At 48.3% G+C, this 22,871-nt stretch overlaps 1 protein-coding gene across 1 annotated transcript; it reads right to left on the reverse strand.

The window, feature by feature from the left end:
* Positions 1-326: 326 nt before the first annotated feature.
* Positions 327-20,060, reverse strand: LOC104077557 (NT-3 growth factor receptor; the record flags this gene model as incomplete). The annotated part of the gene is made up of 8 exons (XM_009578838.1): positions 327-429; positions 2,205-2,275; positions 3,180-3,203; positions 6,614-6,910; positions 9,252-9,393; positions 9,975-10,117; positions 12,422-12,579; positions 19,992-20,060. Coding segments are annotated over 8 exons (1,007 nt in total), but the record flags the coding sequence as incomplete, so codon positions are not given.
* Positions 20,061-22,871: the final 2,811 nt, after the last annotated feature.

A 22,871-nucleotide genomic window follows, 5' to 3' on the forward strand; every position in this document is an offset into this window, starting at 1 on the left:
AAGAACATGCTCTCCTGAGTACAACTCCCTCAACGCATGGCTGGAGGGAACAGGCTCAAAGCTCTTCTGGGCAACCTGCAGATGCAGTTATATACCGGTAAGGAAAACACACGCATACTTCTGCCCAGCAGAAGTACATACAGGTGAGAACCACCAGCCTGTATATCTCCGTTACTCTCTCAACCAACAGAAGAGGGCTGGACAACATTCTCTTTGTACCAATACTGACAATGTAGGAATAAAACCACAACACCTTTCCACGTGTGCTATAAGAGCCGGGCAATCCTGGAAGGTGCCTCCTGCTAGAGGAAGGCGACTGCACGTACCTTTCATCCCAAACTTGGACCGCCGGCCATACTTGTTGATCATAATAAAGAGGACGACCAAGAGGACACAAGCAAAAGCTGCCAGCCCAACCGCTATGGAAACCTGAAAGGAAAAAGCCTTAGAGTCAAGACAGAAGAATTTAGGAATCTAGACTGGAAATACAGCACCTCCTTGCCCAGTTAACCCTTCCGTAGGCTCATACCATCTGCTGCAGCCCTGTGAATATCAGCTGTGGAGGAAAACATAAGCAAAAGCAAAGGGCTCTGGCACAGCTTGGAAGCACCACAGGCTGTTTTGCAGGACTGGGAGGTTTGGGATCTCCCTGTCAGCGATGCCATTCTGGCATCAGTTCTCCCCAGCCTCTCAATCCATACACCTGCAGGGAAGGAGGACCTCTGGTCCAGTGTCTGGGCTCTCCCTTCACTGCACCACATCATGAGCCTCCATTTGTGACATCGCCACTGTGCCATGACGTCACAACTAAAGCTATACTAACCTGAGCTGGGAACACACAGGAGCAGCAGAAAATTCTTTAGAAAGAGCAACTCTGTCTCCATCCAAACATCCCTCAGTACAAAGAACGAGGGAAAATAACACACCACAAAAAAAAAACAGAAGAAATTAAATAGAACTGGTTTTTTTCCGCAAAAAACATTTGGTTTTCCTAAAGCCTCTAATGGTTCCCTATTTATTGTAATTTTTAGTAGTAAATATTTATACTATAACAGTGTCCAAAGTCCTTCACTGGAACTGTAGTTCCACTGTGTCAGTGTACAAGCAGAAGAAAGAAAATCTCCTTGCCCTAAAGGGTTTACAATCCCAGGCTTATTTTAATATTTATGAATATTTATTCCTTCAAGTCTTTGCTCGAGATACTTTTATTGCATTGAAGTAAACAACAATTTCTTTGGCATTTGTCCAATTGTTCTCCTGTACTGGGTCTTGTGATGCATTTAGACTTCGCTTCCTTTTACAAAACTGTATTCTGCTATAATAGAAAATACATCATTTAACCAAGAAAAAGTAATTTCATTTTGCAACCCTTTTCCCTGCCCTTGATACATTAGCTACGATATTTTTAAATTTTTTATTTTACCACGCTCTATTTTCATCCCCCAGCTTGTTTTCTGTGCTTTATATTTAATAATCAGTGCACATTATTACTCCAGTCTCACTGTTCAAAGCTTTCACTTCAGTTACAGGAGATTTTCAGTTGGGTGAGAACAGAAACAAAGCTGGACTGAGTTTTGTTCATTCTGTTAACACCTGGTGGGTTTCAAGACCTTAAAAATTTCACATAATTAGAGCAATTGTGTAACATGCTAATTTTTTTTCCCAATATTTCTACATGATTTTTTTGTCTTTTTCTACCTGGGTTCTGCAGAAGAAAGATAATGTTGAGATCTGATAAGCCATAGGCTTTCTTTCCTCTTTCGTTTTTGGCATGCCCTGCAGAGCAGGAGAGAGGGCAAACTGGCATTGACAAAATTGAACCAAGCTAAATCTGAGTCCCTCACAGGGCTAAACTTAACAGTTCAATAATAGCATGAAACACACAATTGCCTGTTTGTTTGTTCTCTGGGTGCTACTTTTTTAGAGTGAGAATTTCTGACCCTGCCAGCAGCAACTTCACAGGATGCCTTATTTTCAAAGAGCTCCCTGGTTCCACACTGCAGACTCAAGAGGATCAGATGGTTCCTGTCAGTATTTTATTTGTCTGACACAAGCCACAAAATCCTTCTGATTGTTGTCTTGAGTCACAACAGAAGAGATTTTCCTTGCAAACACCTCAAAACAGCACAGGAATGTAAATACTGAGTCATCAATAACAAGAAATACATGCAAAACAGTTCTGTAGAGAAGAGGACAGGACTCACCCCAAAAGTGTCCTCCTCCGGTTTGTGGGTCACAGTGATCGGTGGGGTGGGACTCACTTCATAATCACCGACTGAAACCAAAACACCGAGGAGAAAAATTCAACATGGCTCCCATGGGACTCCCAAGGCACCAGCACGTCCCCAATGGCAGCGCCTGACCTAACGAGATCCAGTTCACCCCTAACAGAGGCTGCAACTTTCTACTTCAGAAGGCACCAAAATCAACCATCAGAGAGTTCCCTGTGCGTATCAGCGGAGAAAACACAGACCAGGACAACGCTGATGTCACTCCAACCTCACAAATGAGAAACGTTTGGGTGCCTGGTGTCCTAGGGTGGGTGGCCTCCGCCGCTGAGCTGCCTCCTAGAGTTTTCAGAAATCTACTGGGCTAAGTAGGGTTAAAACACGAGACTGACTCCAGCAGAACTTGATCCAAAGAAACAGTTACTTGGATGGGTTGGGTTTTTTTTTTTTGGGGGGGGTGGGTGGGGTAGATGGGGAGAAGAAAGAATCTGTTGAGGAAACACTACAGAAATTGTCCCGCTTCTCATCCCAGTGCACACTAGAGAGCATGTTGTAAATGGGCCATGACACACAACTGCTTTCGGGATTGACCAGCCCGCATCTAGTTAAGACCCCTTCCACTACACTACAACCAACCAGTTAGAGTTTCAGTGATATTTATCTCCAGCCCTGCCATTTAAGACCTCAAAGACTGTCATTTCCACTATGGGACCTTCTTCAGGACATCACTAGAGAGAAATGAGCATCTCCTGGGCTCTAGCGATTGCCCAACTGATCAAAAGCTCCGCAGCCATCTTGCTCACACATGGGGACGCCAGGGCTTTGTGCTGCCTCCACCAACTTGCTTTTGGATTCCTGATTTTTCCTCCAGGAGCACGCAAATCACAGAAGGGCAGGGGGAACCACAAAAATAAAACACCCACAGTACGCAAAGGGCAAGGAGACACTTACTTGAGACAAAGTTGTCTGTACTCTCTGTGGAAAGGACAAAGAGAGAAGCAACACAGTTAGCAACATAGCAAAGGGAGAGTGGTCTCATTCTCAACCCGCCTCAGATACACTCCACCACCCCAAAGAGCCCAGGAAACCAAAACATTTCATATTTTGTCCTGTATGGGCAACTGTAACTGGAAATTGCTGCAAATGTGCCAGCAGGACATGCTGGAGGTCAGGATGGAGAGCACAGGGGTAACTGTGCAGGGCTGAAACAGGAGAGGAGGGATGCTACTGCCAAAACAGAACAATTAGCAGCACCCTGTATGGAGACTTTTGAACGGTCGTTAAACAACCCTGCTTTCAGCAGGTGAGCAAAGCTCAGCAGACACATGGGCTCAGCAGGATGGAGGTAGAGGGGAGAGAAGCAGGTTTTGCTCAGGGAGAAAGTCTTACAGGGACAAGGACCAGCTCCCAGGAAGGACAGTCCACCTTGGGGCAGTGGGTTAGAGACCTCCTCTGGGCTCCCTCAATAGCCTACTGAGCCACTCATGAAAGCTAATAGCATCTGAACTGGACGTGGAGGCTGTAGCTGTCCTAGAGCTGCCTCTTGCCCAAGATAGCTGCACCAGTTCCTGCTGTCAGCCACTTGACTGCTCCAGTCTATTCAGTAAAGCGCCTTCAGCTCTGAAGGCAGCCAAGGCCCCAGATGATGAGGTCTAAAGCTCTCGGTGACACTCAGTTTACATAGCATGAGAACAACGTCAGCTTTCAATTCACTCGCCCATGTAAGAAATTGAGCCTGATATTAACTGGAGTTTACACAGCTTTGCTGGCAGAGGGCTCCTGGAAGGACGCTGAAACGTTCATGCTGAAGCACGGGTGAGGTTTGGAAAGGAAGCGTAAAACAACCCCCGCTTGACAAACACAGCTTTCCAAACCAGGGGAAAAAAAACCTGAAAAAATATTTTTCTTTCAAGTCAAGCAGAAGAGTTACTTCCCTTGGCTTTTTCTGGCAAGAGGGGAAGGAAAAAAAAATAAAACAGGAAGAAATATTCATTTGGAGACCTTTTTTTTCCTATTAAAGCAGAGAGAGTCTAGTTGTAAAACTCTTGCTTCTTCTGTATTTTCCCCTTTCCGTTTTTCTCTGCTGGACTAAGCAAATTCAACAGAAACCCACAAAAAGTTTTTCCCACTAAACCCTATTTTTCAAAGCATAAAACATAGCCAAGAAACGTCAGCCAACTTGAGTTCTGTGAGAAGTTTCCAAAGAACTCAACACTCATCAAGGTGTGGAGGTAGGTACAATAACCTTTGTGGATTAAATAAGGAGATGGTAGCCTATGGTAGAGATGCCAGTGACAACATGCAATGAGATTTTTATCAGGAGATGACACAAATCTGTCCTGGGAGCCACTGCCCTGGCTCCTAGAGCCACAACATCGCAGAGAAGCGGGATGTGGCATGGGGCATATCTCCTAGCTCCCATTCAGCTTCCAACAGCACCTTTCTCCTCTCAACCTGGCAAGCACAATCTGGCACAGTACCAACAAGAGATTGCAGACCAGGGCTTTCTAAAAAACGTGGTCACTGGTCCTTTTCTATGCTGATAGGAAGTTTTCCAGGCACTATGCTTTCATTAATTAATTAAGACTAATAATCTCATCCCAGGTAATGAGAGCAAAACCCTTGCACATGTGAATAGCTATAGGCAATAAGCTTCTTGAATGAACCACACTGGGGAACCTTCAATTTATGGCATTTTCTGGAAGAATCCACCTTCAAATGGGAAATTATAAATGTCAGCTGCATTGAGTGTTTATGTCAGCTGTGGCAGTGGACAGAGCAACAAACTTCAAGGAAAGTAAATTACATCCTGCATTGGGCTGACAGGGTCCGCCAGGGTGAGGAACGGCTTGGGACTTCAGATCAGAAGAAATAAAAGAAATGGGTCAACTCCACACCAACAACACGTACAAGGCGTGGGTGAAGCTGCACTCGCAAGGGCAGTATTCTACATATATTTCGCACAAATGAATTCTCCCAAGAGCCTTTGACACAAGTGGCTCTTCAAACATCAACGTGTCTTCCCACATCACAGCATGGTTCAGATCCATTTCCAAAATCAGCTCTCCAGAACAGCAGATCTGCCCCCTTTTCTAGAGGTCCATCACCTACTTAAGAGCTGTCCCCATTTCACAGATGGGGAAATTGAGTCACAAAGGTGGGACCTAACAGAGCTGAGACTGCAAACCTGTGCCTCTCTGCACCCACCTACATTTGATAAGCTGCTCTTCTGCCCCGACAGCAGGAAACATAAATAGGTCAGATAGCCAAACGGGGCATCATCCTTGAAGCCTGATTATAAATTTTTCACTCCCATCCATATCAGCTCATTTGTTCAGTTGTCAGATCTTCAAGGCAGAGATTTGGGTTTGCATTTACAATATTTGACCTGTGGGAAAACTCTGTGTACATATATGGTGTGATATAAATAATAAATGAGAGTACCATTGGTATTTTTCTATATTTAGCAAACGCCCTATTTTGATGGATTTTTTGGGCTGCAGGGGCCAATTTACAGCTGCCACTTTCTCGTGGCATCGTTCCTGAAGGCAGCAGCGTGCACAGATCTTAACTCCATGATGGCCAGTGTGGTTTTGCAATGCCAGGGAGGAAACCCAGACCCTCCATGCTCGTATAGAGCAGACAGGTCACCACAAAAGTCTCTACTGCGCTCCCCAGAGCTGGATCTTCATGTCCTCAAATGCTTTTTTTGCAGTTAAGCCCTGAATCACTAGGGAGTACAACAGGGAATTCCAAACACTCAGTTAAGAAATCCCAGCAAACTGATGCAAAGCGACTAATTGAGCTATCGCATCTTTTGTAGACCTGTCATCCTGGAATTGCACATGTCATATTCAGAAAGAAAACAATCCTGACACTGCTGCATCCAGTTATAATCATCTCACAGATGCAAGCTGGAAGAAAAAAAAAAGGGAAGAGCTGCATCACTTTAAAGGGCTTTCCTTTCTTTAGCTTATAACTAGCCATTACATAGAAGAAAACTTTCTCCCAAAATATTGGGCAACCTCTTCAGGGGACCCCAGACAAGATCCAAAATAATTGACCAAACCTACACCCTTTTCTCACTGAAATCCCTAAAGATCTTAAAAAAAAACCAAACCAAAACATTGCAGAATATATTACACAACAAAAATATCTAAACCAGTTAGTCTCTCTCTGCATTAAAGAGTTATGACACCAAAGCACACTTGAGTAGGAGAATCATACTGGTCAGAAGAGGCCTCCAGAGGTCACCTCTTCCAACCCGCTGCTCAAAGGCCAACTTGGGTTGTCAAGGCCTTGTCTAGGTGCAAGGATTACTGGTGGGACCATAGTAAGACCTTTGGATTGCAAGCAACCCTAATGAGATAAACTGAATATCCTACCTGGAAAGGGTTTTTCAAGGAAGTGTCCTTTGATGGTTTGATTGGCTGAGCCCAACTGGTTGGTGGCCACAATCGTGTAGTTGCCATTGTTGTAGTGAGTGGGTTTGTTGAAGAGCAGGCAACCCTCAGACACTTCCCCTTGTTGGTAAAATTCCATGTGGATGATCTCTGTCTCCCGGAGGACCTGGCCGTTGTGCAGCCAGTGAAGGGTGGGAGCTGGATTCCCATGCACTGCAAATGCAATGCAGTGTTCCAGGTGTAGCACCGGCTCCTCCAGGGTTAGGATGCGAGGGGGATCTAGCAGAGAGAAACATGGCAGGCTCACAGCACACCTCCACCCACATCACGTCTCTGTGCACCATGGAAATTATGCTTATTGAAAACACAACCTCCAAATTCCCTTGTTCCTTCTACTCTTTCCCATGGGTATCTGCAAAGAAGCAGCACTACGTCACAAGAACCATTCCACGCTCCCCAGAAGGAGGCTCTGAACCGCAGCCAGTTCTCTTGGGCTCGTGAACAAGGGGTACAAATTAACAACAGGGATGGTCCTTTCACCAGCCCAGAAATAATTAAGCTTGGAGTTGCCCAGTCTACACACTTACTGCTGCTCTCCTTCCCTCAAGGGATCACAGGGAGGCTGCCTGTCCCCATTAAGGAGGACACTGCGACGTAGCACTGTTACATTACACGTGTGCAAGGTGCCCCTTGGGAGCTCTCCAGTCGCACTGAGCAATTTTGGATTGCATAGCTGTGGAAGCAAACATCCCTCAGCGGCTGCCTGTCCTTGGGGGTTTTGACTGCCTGAATATCCCAAAGGAGTTCTCACCCGCCGAATACCCTCCAGGGGTGTTTTAATTAAAGGGAGTAGAGTGGGAGAGGGAAAAGAAAAGCAGAGACTCCACCTGCAATTTATTGCATACTCATTGTCTTCCCCGCCCCCGGGACACCCCAAGAATTCAAATGTTGCTCTGTCATCGCTTCTGAAACCCCATTTACAACGCCTACATGTAAGGTCCCAAACCCCAAGGCTGGCAAAGTCTGAACTAGAAGAACAGAATTTTGTGCAAAGATGAAGGACGCAAAAAGATGTGGGTCTTCCCTAAAACTCTCCTTTTCCTGGTACCGTCCAGCTGCAAAGACAATCCATGGGGCATCTACAAGGAACAAAAACAATGCACCAACTTTGACCCATCTTTTGGAAAAAAGACGGTGAATTTTTCAGGCAGTGAAGGTGGTAGAAGAAAACAAGGTGAAGAGCTGGTTGGAGCTGAGCAAAATTCTCCCACCAGCACCCAGCTACCCTGAACCACACAGCCATGTCCCAGCCACCTCCTTTCACTCGCAAGCCTAGATCTGCATGTGGCTTGTTCACATCTTCCTGGCAAGGAGGATTCAAAACAGGCAGCCACCTACACACACAAACCCAGATCTTTTCAGCGTGAAAATACAGCGTGAGTGATGGGTCTGGGCAACAAGAGCAGGGGTAGCAGAAACTGTCAGCAGCTTAAGAGGATTACACAGGTGAAAACAGGCATTGGCGTCGTGGTGTTTAAGGTGTGGAGGAAAAAATGCTAAAAAGCAGTTCAAAAAACACCCGCCTGCTGACCAATCACCTCTGAGCTGATGCGGACTTTAATTACCTTCTCTCTTCAATCCATCAATAGTACTTATTGGGAGGAAGATGAAAGTAGTAAAGCATCTGCTTTCCTCTTTCCAATCCCCTGTGACCCCTTGTCTTTACAGTGGCTCCTGCACTGCGCTGGACATGCAACGCACGTGGGTTCACCAAGACTAGCCGGAATCCCACATGGGTCTCTGCTCTACCTGGCAGGGTTGGGGTGGGGGATAGATTTTCAAACTACAGAGTAAGGGCAAATATTACAGGCACAGCAACATATAGTAAATCTCAGCTGCTTGAGAGCACAAAGCTGTGTAAACTTCCTCTTAAGGTCAGGTTTGTGTTAAGTTATATTAGAAAGCACAGAGAAAGTTTAGCTACTTGCAGCTAAAAGTGAACAGTTGAAATTTGACATGTGCATGTTTACACGGCGTTTGCAGCTCAACCTTGTAGGAACAGATCTGGGAGGAAGCGCTCGCAGCCCTGAAATCAGAGGCAAGATTTACACTGGCTTTAGCAAGGGTGACATTTAACCTCTCACATGGCATCAGGGCGAGCAACTCTGTGTTTGTAAACAGAGTTTTAACCCCTCTACAGCTTTTCCTTACTCTGCTGGATCTTCCAAGAAATAGGCGGAGAAATGTCCACCACCAGTGTGGTGGAGGAAGGAATGACGCTCCTTCCCTGCTCTAGTGTGCATTTCTGCATTAATGGAAGCAGCAGGAAAGGCTGGATCTTCCAAGAAATAGGTGGAGAAACGTCCACCACCAGTGTGGCACTGACGCTCCTTCCCTGCTCTAGTGCACATTTCTGCATTAATGGAAGCAGCAGGAAAGCAAAAATACCAACCCTTAAGAGAGAACTGTGCAAGTATCCACCTCCTCCTCACTGTGCTCAGCTCCTAATCCTCATCCACAAAACCAGTATGTCACAGGTAGCAAGTGGCCATGCATTCACACGGTTCCCAGAGCAGCCCTCCAGCCTCTATACGGTCAAGGTCTCTCCACTGCTACTTACAGTAGACGGTGAGCAGCACGCTAGCATTGCTCATCCCCACCACGTTCTCGGCAATGCAGGTAAGCAGGAACCCGTTGTCCTCACTGGTGACATTCACCAAGGTCAAATTGATGGCATGAACATTGGTCCAGTTGAGGTTGGTCTAAAAGTCCCAGAGAGAAATACAGACAGAAATCAGTGTCTGTTGGCTTCTCTCCTCCCTGTTCCTGCCCGCAGAAGCTAAGGATCCCAGTTTCCCCATAAGACATGAGAAGGTCTCCAAAATCCAAGAACAACTAGGATCTGGATGAGGGGAAGACTATCTACTGGGAGGGGGAGAGCTGCAGCGCTGTAGCACTGATAAATATGGCTTGCCTCTAGAAAAGCTTACTTAGCTGCCTATTTCAGCTACAGCTGTTGCAGACACCTCTGTAAACAGGTAGTTTCATTAGAAGAGACATGAGTTAATTCAATTAGGGAGCACTGAGATACGAAGCTATCTCATCTTCACTTTCCAGCCATAGAGAGGGAAGGTTTTGCTGCCTTCAGGTAGTTCTCAGGTTCTCATGTGGATAAGGCATGGCCTCAATTTACCTTTGGATACAACCATTTCACGTTTCTTATAGCAGTCTCCACCATCTACCTGACTCTCTGCCCTGCATGCACGGACCTGGAGAACCCATGGCAGCTGCCTTGCCCTTGCCACATCGGGCGCAGGCAGCACCGAGGTCCTGTGGTCCCTACCTGGTGCGTGTTGATGGAGTGGAGATCGGCCACCGTCCAGTCAACGTCGGGCAGCGGCGAGCCTGAGCCGTTGCAGGTGATGACGGCATTCTCCCCTTCCCGCACTGTCAGGTTCACGTGGCTCACGCTGATCTCGGGGAGGTCTAGGAGAGCCAGACACCGAGGCACTCAGGTGTGGAGCAGCGTTTGCTACAGCCAGCTGCACGGTGCACACATGTGGACCCAGATCCTGCCAAGCTGTTTCCCAAAATCAGCCTCCAGCACCCTGGGATAAGTAGCAGGAGGGCATGGCCTTGCCCTACCAAGGGAAGGATGAGACATGGAGACGAGGGAAAGCATAGACACTGGAGATGTGCCAGCTGAACAAACCCTCCCATCACACTTGAATCCAGATTTGTGTCCAGTTCCGGCTGTCCTTCCCTTCAGACAACCCCCCGCTTTCCCATCTCTTCTGCTCCCACAGAAGCTGCTCTCGAGGGCAGTCACCTGGGACAGGAAAGCTGTGTGAGCTGGGAGAGGATCCAAAGTGTTCCCACCTCCAGAGACAAGGCACAGAGTGCCTAGTACTCCGGGCGAGGAGAGTGTCCCTCTAATTTATAACAATCAAGACAAGATGACCAAGGATGTGTCCTCATATTAACTGCAGCTCTCCTAATAAAAGGTGCCCTTGTTCTTCCTTGGTGGTGGCAGAAAGATTCACTGATTTATGGTGGCTCTGATTTACACCGCTTCCTTACTTGCCGCCACAGGCACCAAATATCCTTGCAACATGAAACAAGACAGTGCTGGTTGCAACAAGAAGGGCAAACGGCCTTTTTGGATGGGAAAGGCTTTCTAGGCTCATCGTAGAGGCAAATGGGGTAGGCAGGGCAGGGGGGAACTGACCGATGGTCCCCTCCCACTGTAGGGCAGCAGCACCCATCATGCCAACCCAAAGCCATGGATAGGGATACACATCCTTTCATTGCCATCAGGGAGTGACTCCAGGAGGGAAGCAACATTGCACTGATTTGGGGGGATGCCCGAAGAAAGGGGGCAGCGGTCAAGGCCTTGCAAAGTTGCATAGGTGGCCCTGCTGGGGCAGCAGGAAACAGCAGAGAAGGAGATGGGAGGGACACGTATGGTCTCACCAGGTTAAGCTGGTATCAAACGTGGCCACACCAAGCCACGCCAGCTCTCAGCACCAAAGGACAAAGACAAAAGGGTTGTTGTTACAACATCCCTTGAGTCTTATTAATACTTGAACAGACAGACTCTCCTCTGGAGCAAAGCAGATCGGTGTGGCTCCCTTCCCTTCCAGAAGACCGCGAGGTCAGACGAGGTGCTCACCCTGCATACCAGCATACTTGTGTTCCCAAATCAGCACCCTGCTGTCACCTCAAGTCTAATACCATCATTGATGGAGTCACCTTCTCCTCCCGTCCCTGATCCCTAAGGATTTTTTTTTCCTCTAATCCTTGCAGATTGTTCTTCCCATGCGGGGAGGAAATTACAGCAGTCTTTCAAATCTTTTTAGTTCATCCACATGCAGGCACACTTTGGCCAGTTTCCAGAGCTTAATAAAGGGACATCATGAACTTGAAAAAAAAAAAAAACATGCAAATCCAAATGTACATGCTGTTTGTCTACTACTGCTATAAGAAACAAACCCAAATTCCTAGAACAGAGAAACGATCATCACAAAAGGGAAACCTCTGGTTTTCCTCCTTTTTTCAGCCCACGAGTTTGACAGCTGCTTGTGTATAGACAGTTTAATTGTTCTGTTGAAGGTACACCTCCTTTCCCTTACTCTGCAAGGGATGCTTTCCAGTAACAATAGCAGGGCAATAGCAGAGCAAAAACTGACACCAAACAGGCAGCTGATGCGTGAACAAGGTGAAGGGAAAAGGGATAACTATTGAACATGCCTCATGTTGCTTCTGGGGCCACTGGACTCTTTTAAACATCAGCAGGGAAAGAGATATAAAGTCACTCCTACCTCTTCCCTACAGACATGGGCTTTCAATTGAAAAAACAAAAGAAAATGAATACAGATGTGTATTTCCTAAGAGTAATTATGAAAGATAAGGTGGCAGCATCTTTTAGCAATACGCTGTTTCTAGGATTTGTTAGAGAGAAGAGCAACATGAAACATATCTTTTTTCAAGACATCACGTAGACTCATCACACACACACCTTGCCAAGCAACAGCATCACACTGAAGGAAATGCCCCAAATGACCCGATACCTTCACACAGCCCCACACTTACACAGATACTCTATTTTTAATCCACAGACTCCCCCAATCAGCTTCAATTGTCTTGCTCTTAATCGCATGGTGAGATTCTGCTACACCATGTTCCCCAAGCGAATGGTTGAACTAGAAGTGCTGGATAGGACAGGGCTCCCTCCTAGCACCCTCCTGCCCTCCCATGCACCCAGCCCCGGGAGCCCAGCATGGGCCTTACCGCACTGGGTGATGTTCATCTCCTGCAAAGGGATGATGGCAGCATCCATATTCATGCAGAAGAGCTCCTGGTACTGCAGGTTCGCCTCACCCTTCTCCTGCCAGAGCTGGATCCAGCGGATGTCACAGCTGCAGTTAAAAAGGTTCCTCTCTAGTCTCCTACGGGCAGAGAGAGCGTGAGAAAGGACGGTGGGGTGGGGAAGGATGAGCAGAGCCTTCGTCCGGCTCCAGGCTCCCCAAGGAGGATGACCACCATGCGGGTGCAAGGGGCCCTTTAGAGCTAAGGGAGAATCTCCTCCATGTTATTTGCCTGCTCTTCTGGCACACGTTGTTTGCGTCTCTCCCAACTCCAGAGTGACCAAGGTAAGACATCCATGTGTTCACAGAGTCTCCTTCACACACGCACACAAGGTTTTACATTTCCTAGGGCAACACGTGGATACACACAATGTTTTTCACCGCAAGATCTGCACATCTGCAGCTCAGTCCCACAGCCATCCAGACACCCAAAATATTCATCCCGCAGCAAAGGAGCAGGCAGCTCCCCGCTATCCTAAAGTATTGATTCATGTCTTCAAATCCCACTTCAGTGGAGGTCCAAGACCCTGCTGGGCAAAGCACACCTCCAGCCTCCACAAGAGCTCAGTGAAGGTGGCAGCTCTTCTCCCGAGTACCTTGTAGGAACACAGCCTCCTGGTGACCCAGGACACGAGCTAATGCACAGGGTATCATGCATTTTAATCAAATCAAACAGCACTGCACTGAGACCCTGCTGACCTGGCCAGGAGAAATGGAAAAAAAGCACCGCCTTTAACGTACTTCATTTAAAACACACTTACACGTAGTTTATATACCAGGAATGTTTATTATAATTGATTTTCCAACCTATTACCCATTTCATTTACATTTTTAAAGCCCTGCAGCTCTCTGTGGAGGTACAAGGAGGGCAGGTCCCAGCAGGGAGGAGAGCCCAGTGCTCAGCCAGGACAGAGTTACCAACGTGGGTTGCAACGATAATTTGAGCAAAACAGAAGATACAACCTGAACAAACAAAATATCTCCCCATCTAACTGTGAAGCAGAGGAAAGTAAGGATCAGGAGAGCCAGCACTGCAAAAGGCGAGCTCAGTCATCCCAAAGCAGAAGAGCATCTCCAAAGGTCAAACGGTAGCTTCATGCAATATCTAGGTCCCCCTGTCATACAGGGGAAAGCTGTTTTTCTGGTCTGTTCCACGTGTTACTGCAAAATTCATGCTTGCTTTTACAAAATTAATTCCACCAACTAACAGGATTTGGAAAGAACCTTCCAAACATGTGCAGCTGCTGTTTCATTAATACAGTACTGCAAAAAGAGAAGGAGGAGAAGGGATCTTCTGGTAGCACCCAGGGGTGTTAAACCTGAACCCTTGATGTCACTTTGAATCTTCTTATAGAACAAGATGCCATCTGACCTTTTTTTTTCCTAGAACAGACACCAAATTAAACTTCACTCTTTTCATTAGTTCATTCCTTTCCCATCAAAAGCACGTAAACCTTTGCAAGACAGGTACAAGGCTCAGACAAGTGACTCAAAGGCCAAAGCACTAAATTTAACAGACCAGAGCAGGTTAGTGCAGTGATTTGAATGACGAGGCATTCCCTGCATGCTACGACAGGTACTGCCAGTGCCTCGCACAGGTTTTGCATCCTCTTCAGCATGGCCACGAATCCACATTCCCCTGGGGATTCTCCCAAGGTCATCCCCACCAGCAGGACATGGGATGGCACATGGGTAAGAGCCATGGGCTCAGCTAAGGGCAGATCAGGTAACCGCAGTTGTACCCTGGGATCCGGCAGGGAGCTGGGGGAGCTCAGAGGCAACGGGGGAGAAATTCTGCTCTGCTGCAAATATCCTCACAAAATGAGGCTGCCGGGGAAAGCTGCTGTCCTAGCACTTAAGAGCAGCTCTGTAAGTAACAGACGGCAGCCTTCCCGGCCCATTGCTAATTCATGAAGGCCCATAAATAATACAGGAGCAGCGGGCTTCAGGGCAGAACTTACCCAGGACCTGCCCCAACATCAGTGATGTAACTTGCTCAAGACCCCCCACAGGGACTTTTGCACAAATTAGCTCCCATCACTGGCTGGATGTGCCAAGTGCCACCGGCAGCTGGCATGGCACCACGGGTAGAAGGGGCACAGATGTATGCACCCGTTTTCCCTAACACACATAGCAAAAGCACTCTTCACACGTGGTAGCTGCCCTGCCTCCTCACTCGGTGCCTGCCCTGCCATGCCAGCCAGCCCTCCAGAGAGATGCACAGGGATTTCTATGCTCACACTGTCCTGCACCTACCCAAAAACCTGAACCTCCAACTCTCTCCTCAGATCCCATCAGTGCCCCAGCCTCGGGGCTTGTAGGGATCATTAGGGGCCACAGCTCCTTCCAACCCTTCCTCCCATGACTTCTGTAACATGTCATCGCTACCTACGACCCTGCTTCCCCTTTCTTCAAGGAGAAGCAGCACCTTGGAGAACACAAGGTGCCCTTTGGCCAAAACACACTGTGGGGCCAGAAGTCGTCGCCATGTGCTGTGAAGATGCCTCCCATCACAGCGGGAAGGACAACAACTGGTGCTGAAAGGCACAGCGGGGCAGCCAAGAGGTCTTCATTGCTGTCGTGTGCTTACGGTTGCAGCAGTGCCGCAGTGAGAATTAAGCCGAGGGGCTCCTTCTCATGAGATGTATCCAGCACAGCTTACTCCTGGAAAAGACAAGTAAACCCAAAGGGCATTTTTCGCACGTAGCCTTAGCCTGGAAAAGTTGCCAAAGCATCACTTGGTTACAGGTGTTCAGGCGCTGTGCACCTGTCCCACACCTTCTGAAGGCCTCATTAAAACTGAAAACGCCTGTGAGAAAGTATTACAGCCACAAGCAAGCTGGGGTCTCTCTGCACCAGCACAGCTGCTTTCTGCACCGAGGAGTTGGCCTGAAAAGGGACTGAACCCTCACATGAGCCAGAGCCACCCACCAGCCCCTAGGCAAAGCACAGGCTTGCAGCCAGGCATGCTCCGGACACAGCCCCTTCACACAGTGGGCACTCATATTTGGGACACAGGAAAACAGGGACAATCATGCCCTGCACTACCATTCGAGGGGACAATGACAGAGCTGAAATCCCAGAGCCATCCGGGCACCAAGTCAACTCTTCAGAGACAGCGATGCTGCAAGTGCCTGGCTGAGCCCAGCTTTGCTCCCCGCAGAAAGCTGTGCCCATCACCTGCCAAAACTGCCTGGACAGCCTACACCAAGGTGGACCAGGGCAGGAGAGGGATGCCATGAGCATCCCAGTATGTACTGGGACAGCCAGGACTTCACACACACACAGAGCAGGTTTTTTGCAGGCTAGGCAGCTAGATGAGACAGACGCCCTGTCCCATGCCTCCCCACTCATCAGCTAAAACAAAGCTGTCTGCAGCTAAAGCCTCTCAGAGGGCAGTGGAGATCCTTGCCACACTTATCCTGTCTGTTTTGATTCACATAAAACTGCTGTCAGGGCTTCGTACACTTGCAATTAAAACATTCTCCTACCTTGGGACTCAGACCGCTTCCTTAAGCCTGAGAACCAAAGAGCACCCAGCAAAGACAGAACAAAACCTATTTTTGTTTTTCATTTCTATTTATTTCCCAGAACCACGGCTTCTTTTGGCAGTCCAGCCAGAATTGTTGTTTCCAAACCCCTACCCGAAAGGGATGGAATAGAAAGGAAAGAACTCAGACAGGGAGCGATGCGTGGCGTGCGACAGCTGAATTAGCTAATGCAGAGAGCAGGCAAGGACCCACTGCCTAGCTACAACTCTATTAATGTGACTGTTGGCGGCAATAAGTTTTTAAGCTAGAGGCACAGACGATGTTAAGTTGAACTCATAACGTTAACAGAGATGCTGCCGTGCCCCATCCCGACCAAAGCCTCTTACTGTAGCGTTGCAGAAATCTACTGCAGGGCAAGCTGGCAGGGACTGCTGGTATTAGAAATGCTGATGGGCCAGGCGGAGCAGCAAGATGTTCAGGACTACAAGGTTCTATACAACCAAAGACGTAATTGGATCCAGAGCCTTAGGTCTTTCTGGGAAGGAATTTCTTGAAATGTCAGCCCTATGCTCTCTGAGGACATGACAAAGGAAGCCAAGGACATGACAGAGGAAACCAGCTGTGACTTCTGGATAAGAAAGGCCAATGTTTATGAGCTGTTGCATGTGTCTGAAGCTGAGTATGCACAGGGAAGCATCTGACTTAGGAGAGCTGTGCACACATTAGCTCGAGCCCTGCCGGTCAAGGTCAGCCCAGCCGGTCAAGGTGCTGTGGGAATTAGGGCTGCAGTTACTGGAAACCATTCCAAGCCTTGCTTCTGGCCAGGAGGAGAAAAAGATAGTACTCTTTGGAAGTGTGCCTCATTTTTGCCATCCTTCCTTTAGTGAGTCAGCAGGGGAAAAGCTCAGCTCTGTGTGACAAGAAAAGTAACTCTGCTTTAAAGCAATACCATTTTCCCAAGCTTGAGATGCCTTGAATGCAGCCAGGCACCTGTTTCAAGCCCCAAGTTCCCATCCACCTGCCTGCTCTCATAGCGTGGTATGATCTTCACATTAGTCTTCTGCTCTTTCCTCCTCCATGTTCACCGTGAGTGGCTTTGTCAGGTCTCATGTTCCCTGGCAATCTCCAGGTCACATCAGTTGTAGTTCCTCTCCTCCCAACACTCTCCCGGAGACGATCCTCCCATCTCTTCCCTTCCCACATGCTCCACTGTTCCAAGCTGCCTCGCTGCACGTCGCGGTTTTGCCTTCGATGACTATCCTCCCTCCAGATCCACGACTGCCTGGTAGCACTGGGGCACTGGTACTCAATAGGGTGCCTCTGGTGAACCACTGCAGACCTGCACCTGCTTGTCCCACCAACCCTCCCCGTAGACCTAACCCTCTAGGAAGAGCAGACTCTTGCCAGCATCTATCTGTCCCTGGGGACTTCTGGCCTCTCCACGGTCATGCACAAGTGCTGCTGCTCTGCCTGTCTTCCTCAGGCTTGCTGCCTCTGCATCGGTCTCTGCTGCTCACTGCCTTCTTCCTTTCCAGAGAGTTTTGGCTCCACATCAAGTCCTTGGCTGATGTCAGTCTGCAGTTCCCTTTCTAGCTTTCACCAGTGCTTCACACTCACTTTATGTGGGCCATGTATTCTGTCTCCCTCCCAGATTCTGGAAGCCTCCTCAGAGCTCAGCATGCCAAAAATCTGTCTTCTACTCACCCATCCTCTGCATTTCTTAAAAAAATACAATATTTCCCACTTTTGTGCATCCATTACTAATTTCTCCCAATCTTGGGGATTTGCTTTTCCTCGTCAACAGGTCCCATCCTTCTAGCACTCAGGACCACGATCAGCCCACAGTAGATAACATATGTCTTTACCTTAATTCCCAACATCTTTATGTGAATGATTATTCAGAGCCCATAGTTCAGGCTACACCTCCATGCTGTCTTCTCTCAAACAAATCCTAAGCTCAGCAGGACAGTCTCATGGCCCCAGGGAGGACACTGCAGGCACATCCCCCTGCCCCATTAACACCGATGTCCCAGTGGTACCAGCTAAAATATCCCTCTCCTGTTACGCTTTAGGGAACAGCATCGTCATGTTCTTCTTTCTGGTACTGACTGTCCTACCTCTGCTCACATGGATGGAGTGTCCTTAGAGACAAAGGAAAATTTGTCAGGAAGCACCAGTGACAAAGCGTTTCTTCAGAAAAAATAAACTTGATCAGGCCCTTACTCCAGCCCAGCCAACAGCAAGCCAGACCCTGCGGGCATGCACACTTGTAGGTCTAAGTTGATCACTGGAGCTCGTGCCAGGGGGTTGTTTGCCAAGACCCCTTTCACAGCGCAGTGACAGGAGATGTCTGGCTGAGGCTCCAGCCCCACGTGGTGCCAAGCCTTCCCGCAGGACACTGTGGACACCTCACATCACATCAGTGCTGCATTCCCAGCCCATCACCTCTCCCTACCAACCAGCCCCATGACCTCCCCCATTTTCATCTGCATTACTTCTTTCATCAGTCAGGGCTTGCTATCTCTGAGAAAACCACTCTGAGCACAGCTCCAGCTGTGCCAAGTAATTCATGTCCTTCACGTTTGCCAGGCTGCAGAGCGCTGGCCCCAAATGACTTTGCTGACACCGACCAAAGCCACCCCAAGCACACCAGCTTCCCTGTCAGGATCACCATAGCAGGACAACGGATATATTCTTTATCAGGTGGGGATAAGTACACTTTGCTGCCCAAACAACAGCATCTCAATTCCCTTTGTGGCTGGTATTGGTCTTTTGAGCCTGACTTGGGCTGGCAGACCTGGGACATGCCTGAAGAAACAAAATACGGCCAAATGAAACAAAGCCGCATAAAAAGGAGCCCTGTTGGAAGCATCCCCATTAATCTGCAGGCTCACCGTTAGCCCAGGCCCTGCCAGTGCTGCTAGTTCAGGACTGCAGCCCCATTTGCTCCTCCACTCTTGGGTCTCTCTTGGGTAACAACCATCAATCTGAGTTTTGCCAGACAGTGCAATGACAATAAGTAAAGGTCTAAGAATACAAATGACTCATGCTATTAAACTTGAAACCTGAGCCAGGCTTGAAAAATATTTAGAGCTGTAATCAGCGAGGAACAAATTCCAAATTCAGCATTTTAACTCTGCAAGCCAGATTCCCCATCAGAAGGGCGTTTCTCTGTTTTCTAATATCACTATTAGTATTTTTCATTTAACAATTTGACAGAAATAAAATACACTGTAGTAACACCAGTGATAACACACTTACTCCCACTTGAAAGACTGTCTTCATTCCTTCATAAGTCACTTCTAGCTTACAGCTCTATTGATCATCAGTGAGGATGAATGGAGCTTCCCAGGATCCTCTGGGACAAATCTTATATATATTTTTTTTTTATTCCAACCAAACAACTATTTCTAAAATTCAACAAAACAGGTCATCAGGGCAACGCTCCATTGATTTCGTGTCCACTTATTCTTCAAGCACAGCACTGAATGCTCTATCAATAATTCAGCAGGCTGAAGGCCACCGGTGCCCCAGGAGGGACACTATCTCATCGCCCACATCAGAGCTGGGAGGTGCTCTGATTGCTAGAGAGTAAGGGAGTCATTCACCTAAAAAGCAGGGATGTCTTATAAAGCATGTCCATGAGCTAAGGAAAAACAGTTAGCCCTACCCTGCAACAGATGAGGATCAAGTATGTGAGGAGATTCACTCAAAATCCAGCCTAGTAAGTATTTCTAATGTGTTCCCAGGGTTAGTCAACTGTTTACTACCCCAAGCATGACTTGTTCATCATCCCGACATTAATTAGCCAGATGCTGTGAAGTTAAAAGAGAAGCAGTTCTGCTCTGGTGCTCCCGTACCCGGGAAACCCTCCCAAGGATGGTGCTGTCCACTGGAGTTTTAGGTAATTATTCACAGACTTCAAAATAACTCTATTTGGAAATTGTTCCTCCACTCAGCCTCCCCTCTTCTCCCAGGAGATATCTCCAGGGTGGGACTTACAGTTCAAAGAGCCGCAGGGTCTGGAAGAGTTGCCATGACAGAGTGGTGAGCCGGTTCCCAGAGAGGTCTCTGAAAATTAACAAGAAAAAAAGTCGTCGTCACGGTAAATAATTCCTCCTGCACATGGCCCTACCGCCTCCACAGAACTCATTGTCCTCCTCTACAGGGAGGCTGTCAAGTAGTTTAGGACCCAAGTTTGGATTTCATAATGAGAGATTTTAATGAGGATGAGCCCAAATGGAAGTTTCTCGTTTTACTTATTTTTTTTCCAAGGGGGAAAATCGTTTCTATCCTACTGCCATGTTAAGAAAAAAATCCAAACAGAGCAAGATGTGTCCGATTCTTGCCCATGAATCTAGAGCTCGACCAACCATAAGTAGAAAGAACAAGTCTAATTTCACACCTCGAACAAAAAAATTTAAGTACAAATGTCATGTTAAAAATAGTAACAGCCAGGTTAAACTGACAGCACGATGATTACCCAAGGTGTCATCATATGATCTGCAGTGGCTGTGCACTCGAAGTGTCCCCGTATGGCTGTGTGTTGTTTGCACCCAAGGGTACCACCGCTACAGCAGCTAACAGCTCCCCATCCCTCTCTCCATCTGCCCAAACTTGCAAAAACATAAATCTCATCTACCTGGGAGAGCTTTGCAACCCAGCAGACATCGCCTCTTCAGCTGAAAGCCAGAGAGGATACGAGAGTGTAAAAGCAACCAAAGTAGTAAAAACAAGAGGAAGAAATGTGTTTGGGGTAGACTAAGCAGAAAGAGAAAAGCCCCAGGTTTCTAACGGCATGAGAAGATGGTAATGAAATGCTTTCTGTAGCGGGCAGTCTTCCCGGGGATGCCCAGCCAGCCTGAGATCCACCAACCGAGGGACCAGCCTGCGGGGTGAGCAAAGGGATGGGTGGTCACAAGCTCGGGCAGAAACCCAAATCCTCCCATACCTATGCTGGCCTCCAGAAAACACAGGAGGTGCTGCCTCGCATCCTTTGCTGAATCCAGCCCTGTCCCCGCCAGCTCCCTCCCCGTTGCGAGCCGCCCGGGCGGGCTGCGAGCAGGCAGGGCTGCTCGGTGCGAGGCTGCAGGCACCCTCCTGCCTCAGCCCTGCTTGCTGGAAAGGGTGAAGGGCCAGAGGCATGAACCCACCTGGAGATCCATTAAACCCTCGGCTGGCCAGAGAGGAGGTATGGGACAAGGTGGCCCAGGGGTGACAACGGGCAGCCCAGCCGTGCCCGGCTCAGCCCACAATCCCTGTTTGCTCTGCAGAAGCATGCTAAAATCAAGAGAGCAAATCCTGGAATGGCTCCTGCCGGTGCAGGTCTGATGCACGAGGATTTGGGATGAGAGATTCATTTGTCGCCTTACACCAGGTTGCAGCAAGGGCAGACACGTGTTGGGCAAATGCAGAGAGGGCACAGCCCAGGGACTGACAAGGGAAAAGCAACTCTGGTCCTGTCCCACCCGCCACCAAGCGACGCTGCGAAGCCCAAAACCCTGCAATTAGGAGTGGGGAAGCCGCTGCAGCTCACGCAGCAAACCATCATCCCAAAGGCTCTCCACGAGAGCCTGGCAGAAGAATAAGCCCAAACACCATGATGGCACAGTGCTGCATCATTAAATTCTGGCTCTGCTTCACATCAGACAATCCTGCTGCGGAAACCACGGCAAACCACAGGTACCTCATTTCACATGACTAAGATCCCACCATTCCTACGGCTGTAGACAAACTGCTTCCAGCCTCCGATAGTTTAGAAAGGCGGCAAAAATAGCAGGTGAAGCTAAGCGGGGTGGGGAGGGAAAATACTGCAAAACTCCCCCTTTTATCCACCCCCAAGCACTGAGCACCTGGAAACTTTGCAAAGACAGATGAAAAGTAGGAGGGGAAGGAGCAGCTCGCTGCTACTGAAAAGCGAGACAGTAAACTCCCTCCCCCAACCCAGGGAGAAGAAGGAAGCGTAAAGGGGGATGCATGAGAGACAGCAAGATGTGGGAGAGAGGCAGAGATGCAGAGGAGGGAGTGAATCTTGCTGGAATGTCCTTTCTCAAAGGTCATGTTTTGCTACATTAGGCAGAAATGTCAAGAGAAAATTGGATTCTGAAAGAGAAAAAACAACAGGCTTTCCACGCAAATAAGGGAATCAAAAATAGCATGATCGTGTTATTACAATTTAGGACACAGAGAGATGGAGAAAGGAAACATCCTCACTAATGCAAGGAGCTTTGCCAGGCAGATGTGCTCCGCTTATCTTCTGCAGTCCCTGGAAACCAACTCCTACCACCTCCTCCCTCCCCCAGACAACAAACCACAGCAAGTATTAGGCAAAGAGGAGATGGGTCTTCACTCGCACACATCTGGCAGGAGACTCTGCTCTCAAAGGGCAAAGCCGGTGTCCGATCCGACCTGACCATCAACTTCTGCAGGGCTGGTCGGGGGACACCCACCACCGTTTCAGATCCACCAGGACACACATGGGGAAGAACATGTTTGTCGTTGGAAACAGACACCTCAGACACTTTAAAATGTTAGAAAGGTCCTTGCAATGGACCCTTGCAAAGGTCCCTGATCTCAGCACAGAGGCAGAAAGGGGCTGCACACATAAACACACATTAAAAATACACCATTTCGGTCACAGAGCCAAATGCCCCAAAGGTCGGAGATGCCAGGATTGAGTTTCCACGTGCAAAGGGTACATCTGCTGACTTCTGCTGCAAAAGATACGGAGCTCCTACTCCGTAGGAGGAAAAACCTCACTGCACAGCACTGATTTCTCCCCAGAATAGATCCATTCCGTGCGACGGATGGGGCAGGTTTCCCGGGGAAGATAGCGTGTGATTGTGTAATTAAAGACAGTATGCATACAAGGAGATTAAATTA

This window comes from Fulmarus glacialis, unplaced genomic scaffold, assembly GCF_000690835.1.
Source record: "Fulmarus glacialis isolate BGI_N327 unplaced genomic scaffold, ASM69083v1 scaffold18185, whole genome shotgun sequence".
NCBI lineage: Eukaryota > Metazoa > Chordata > Aves > Procellariiformes > Procellariidae > Fulmarus > Fulmarus glacialis.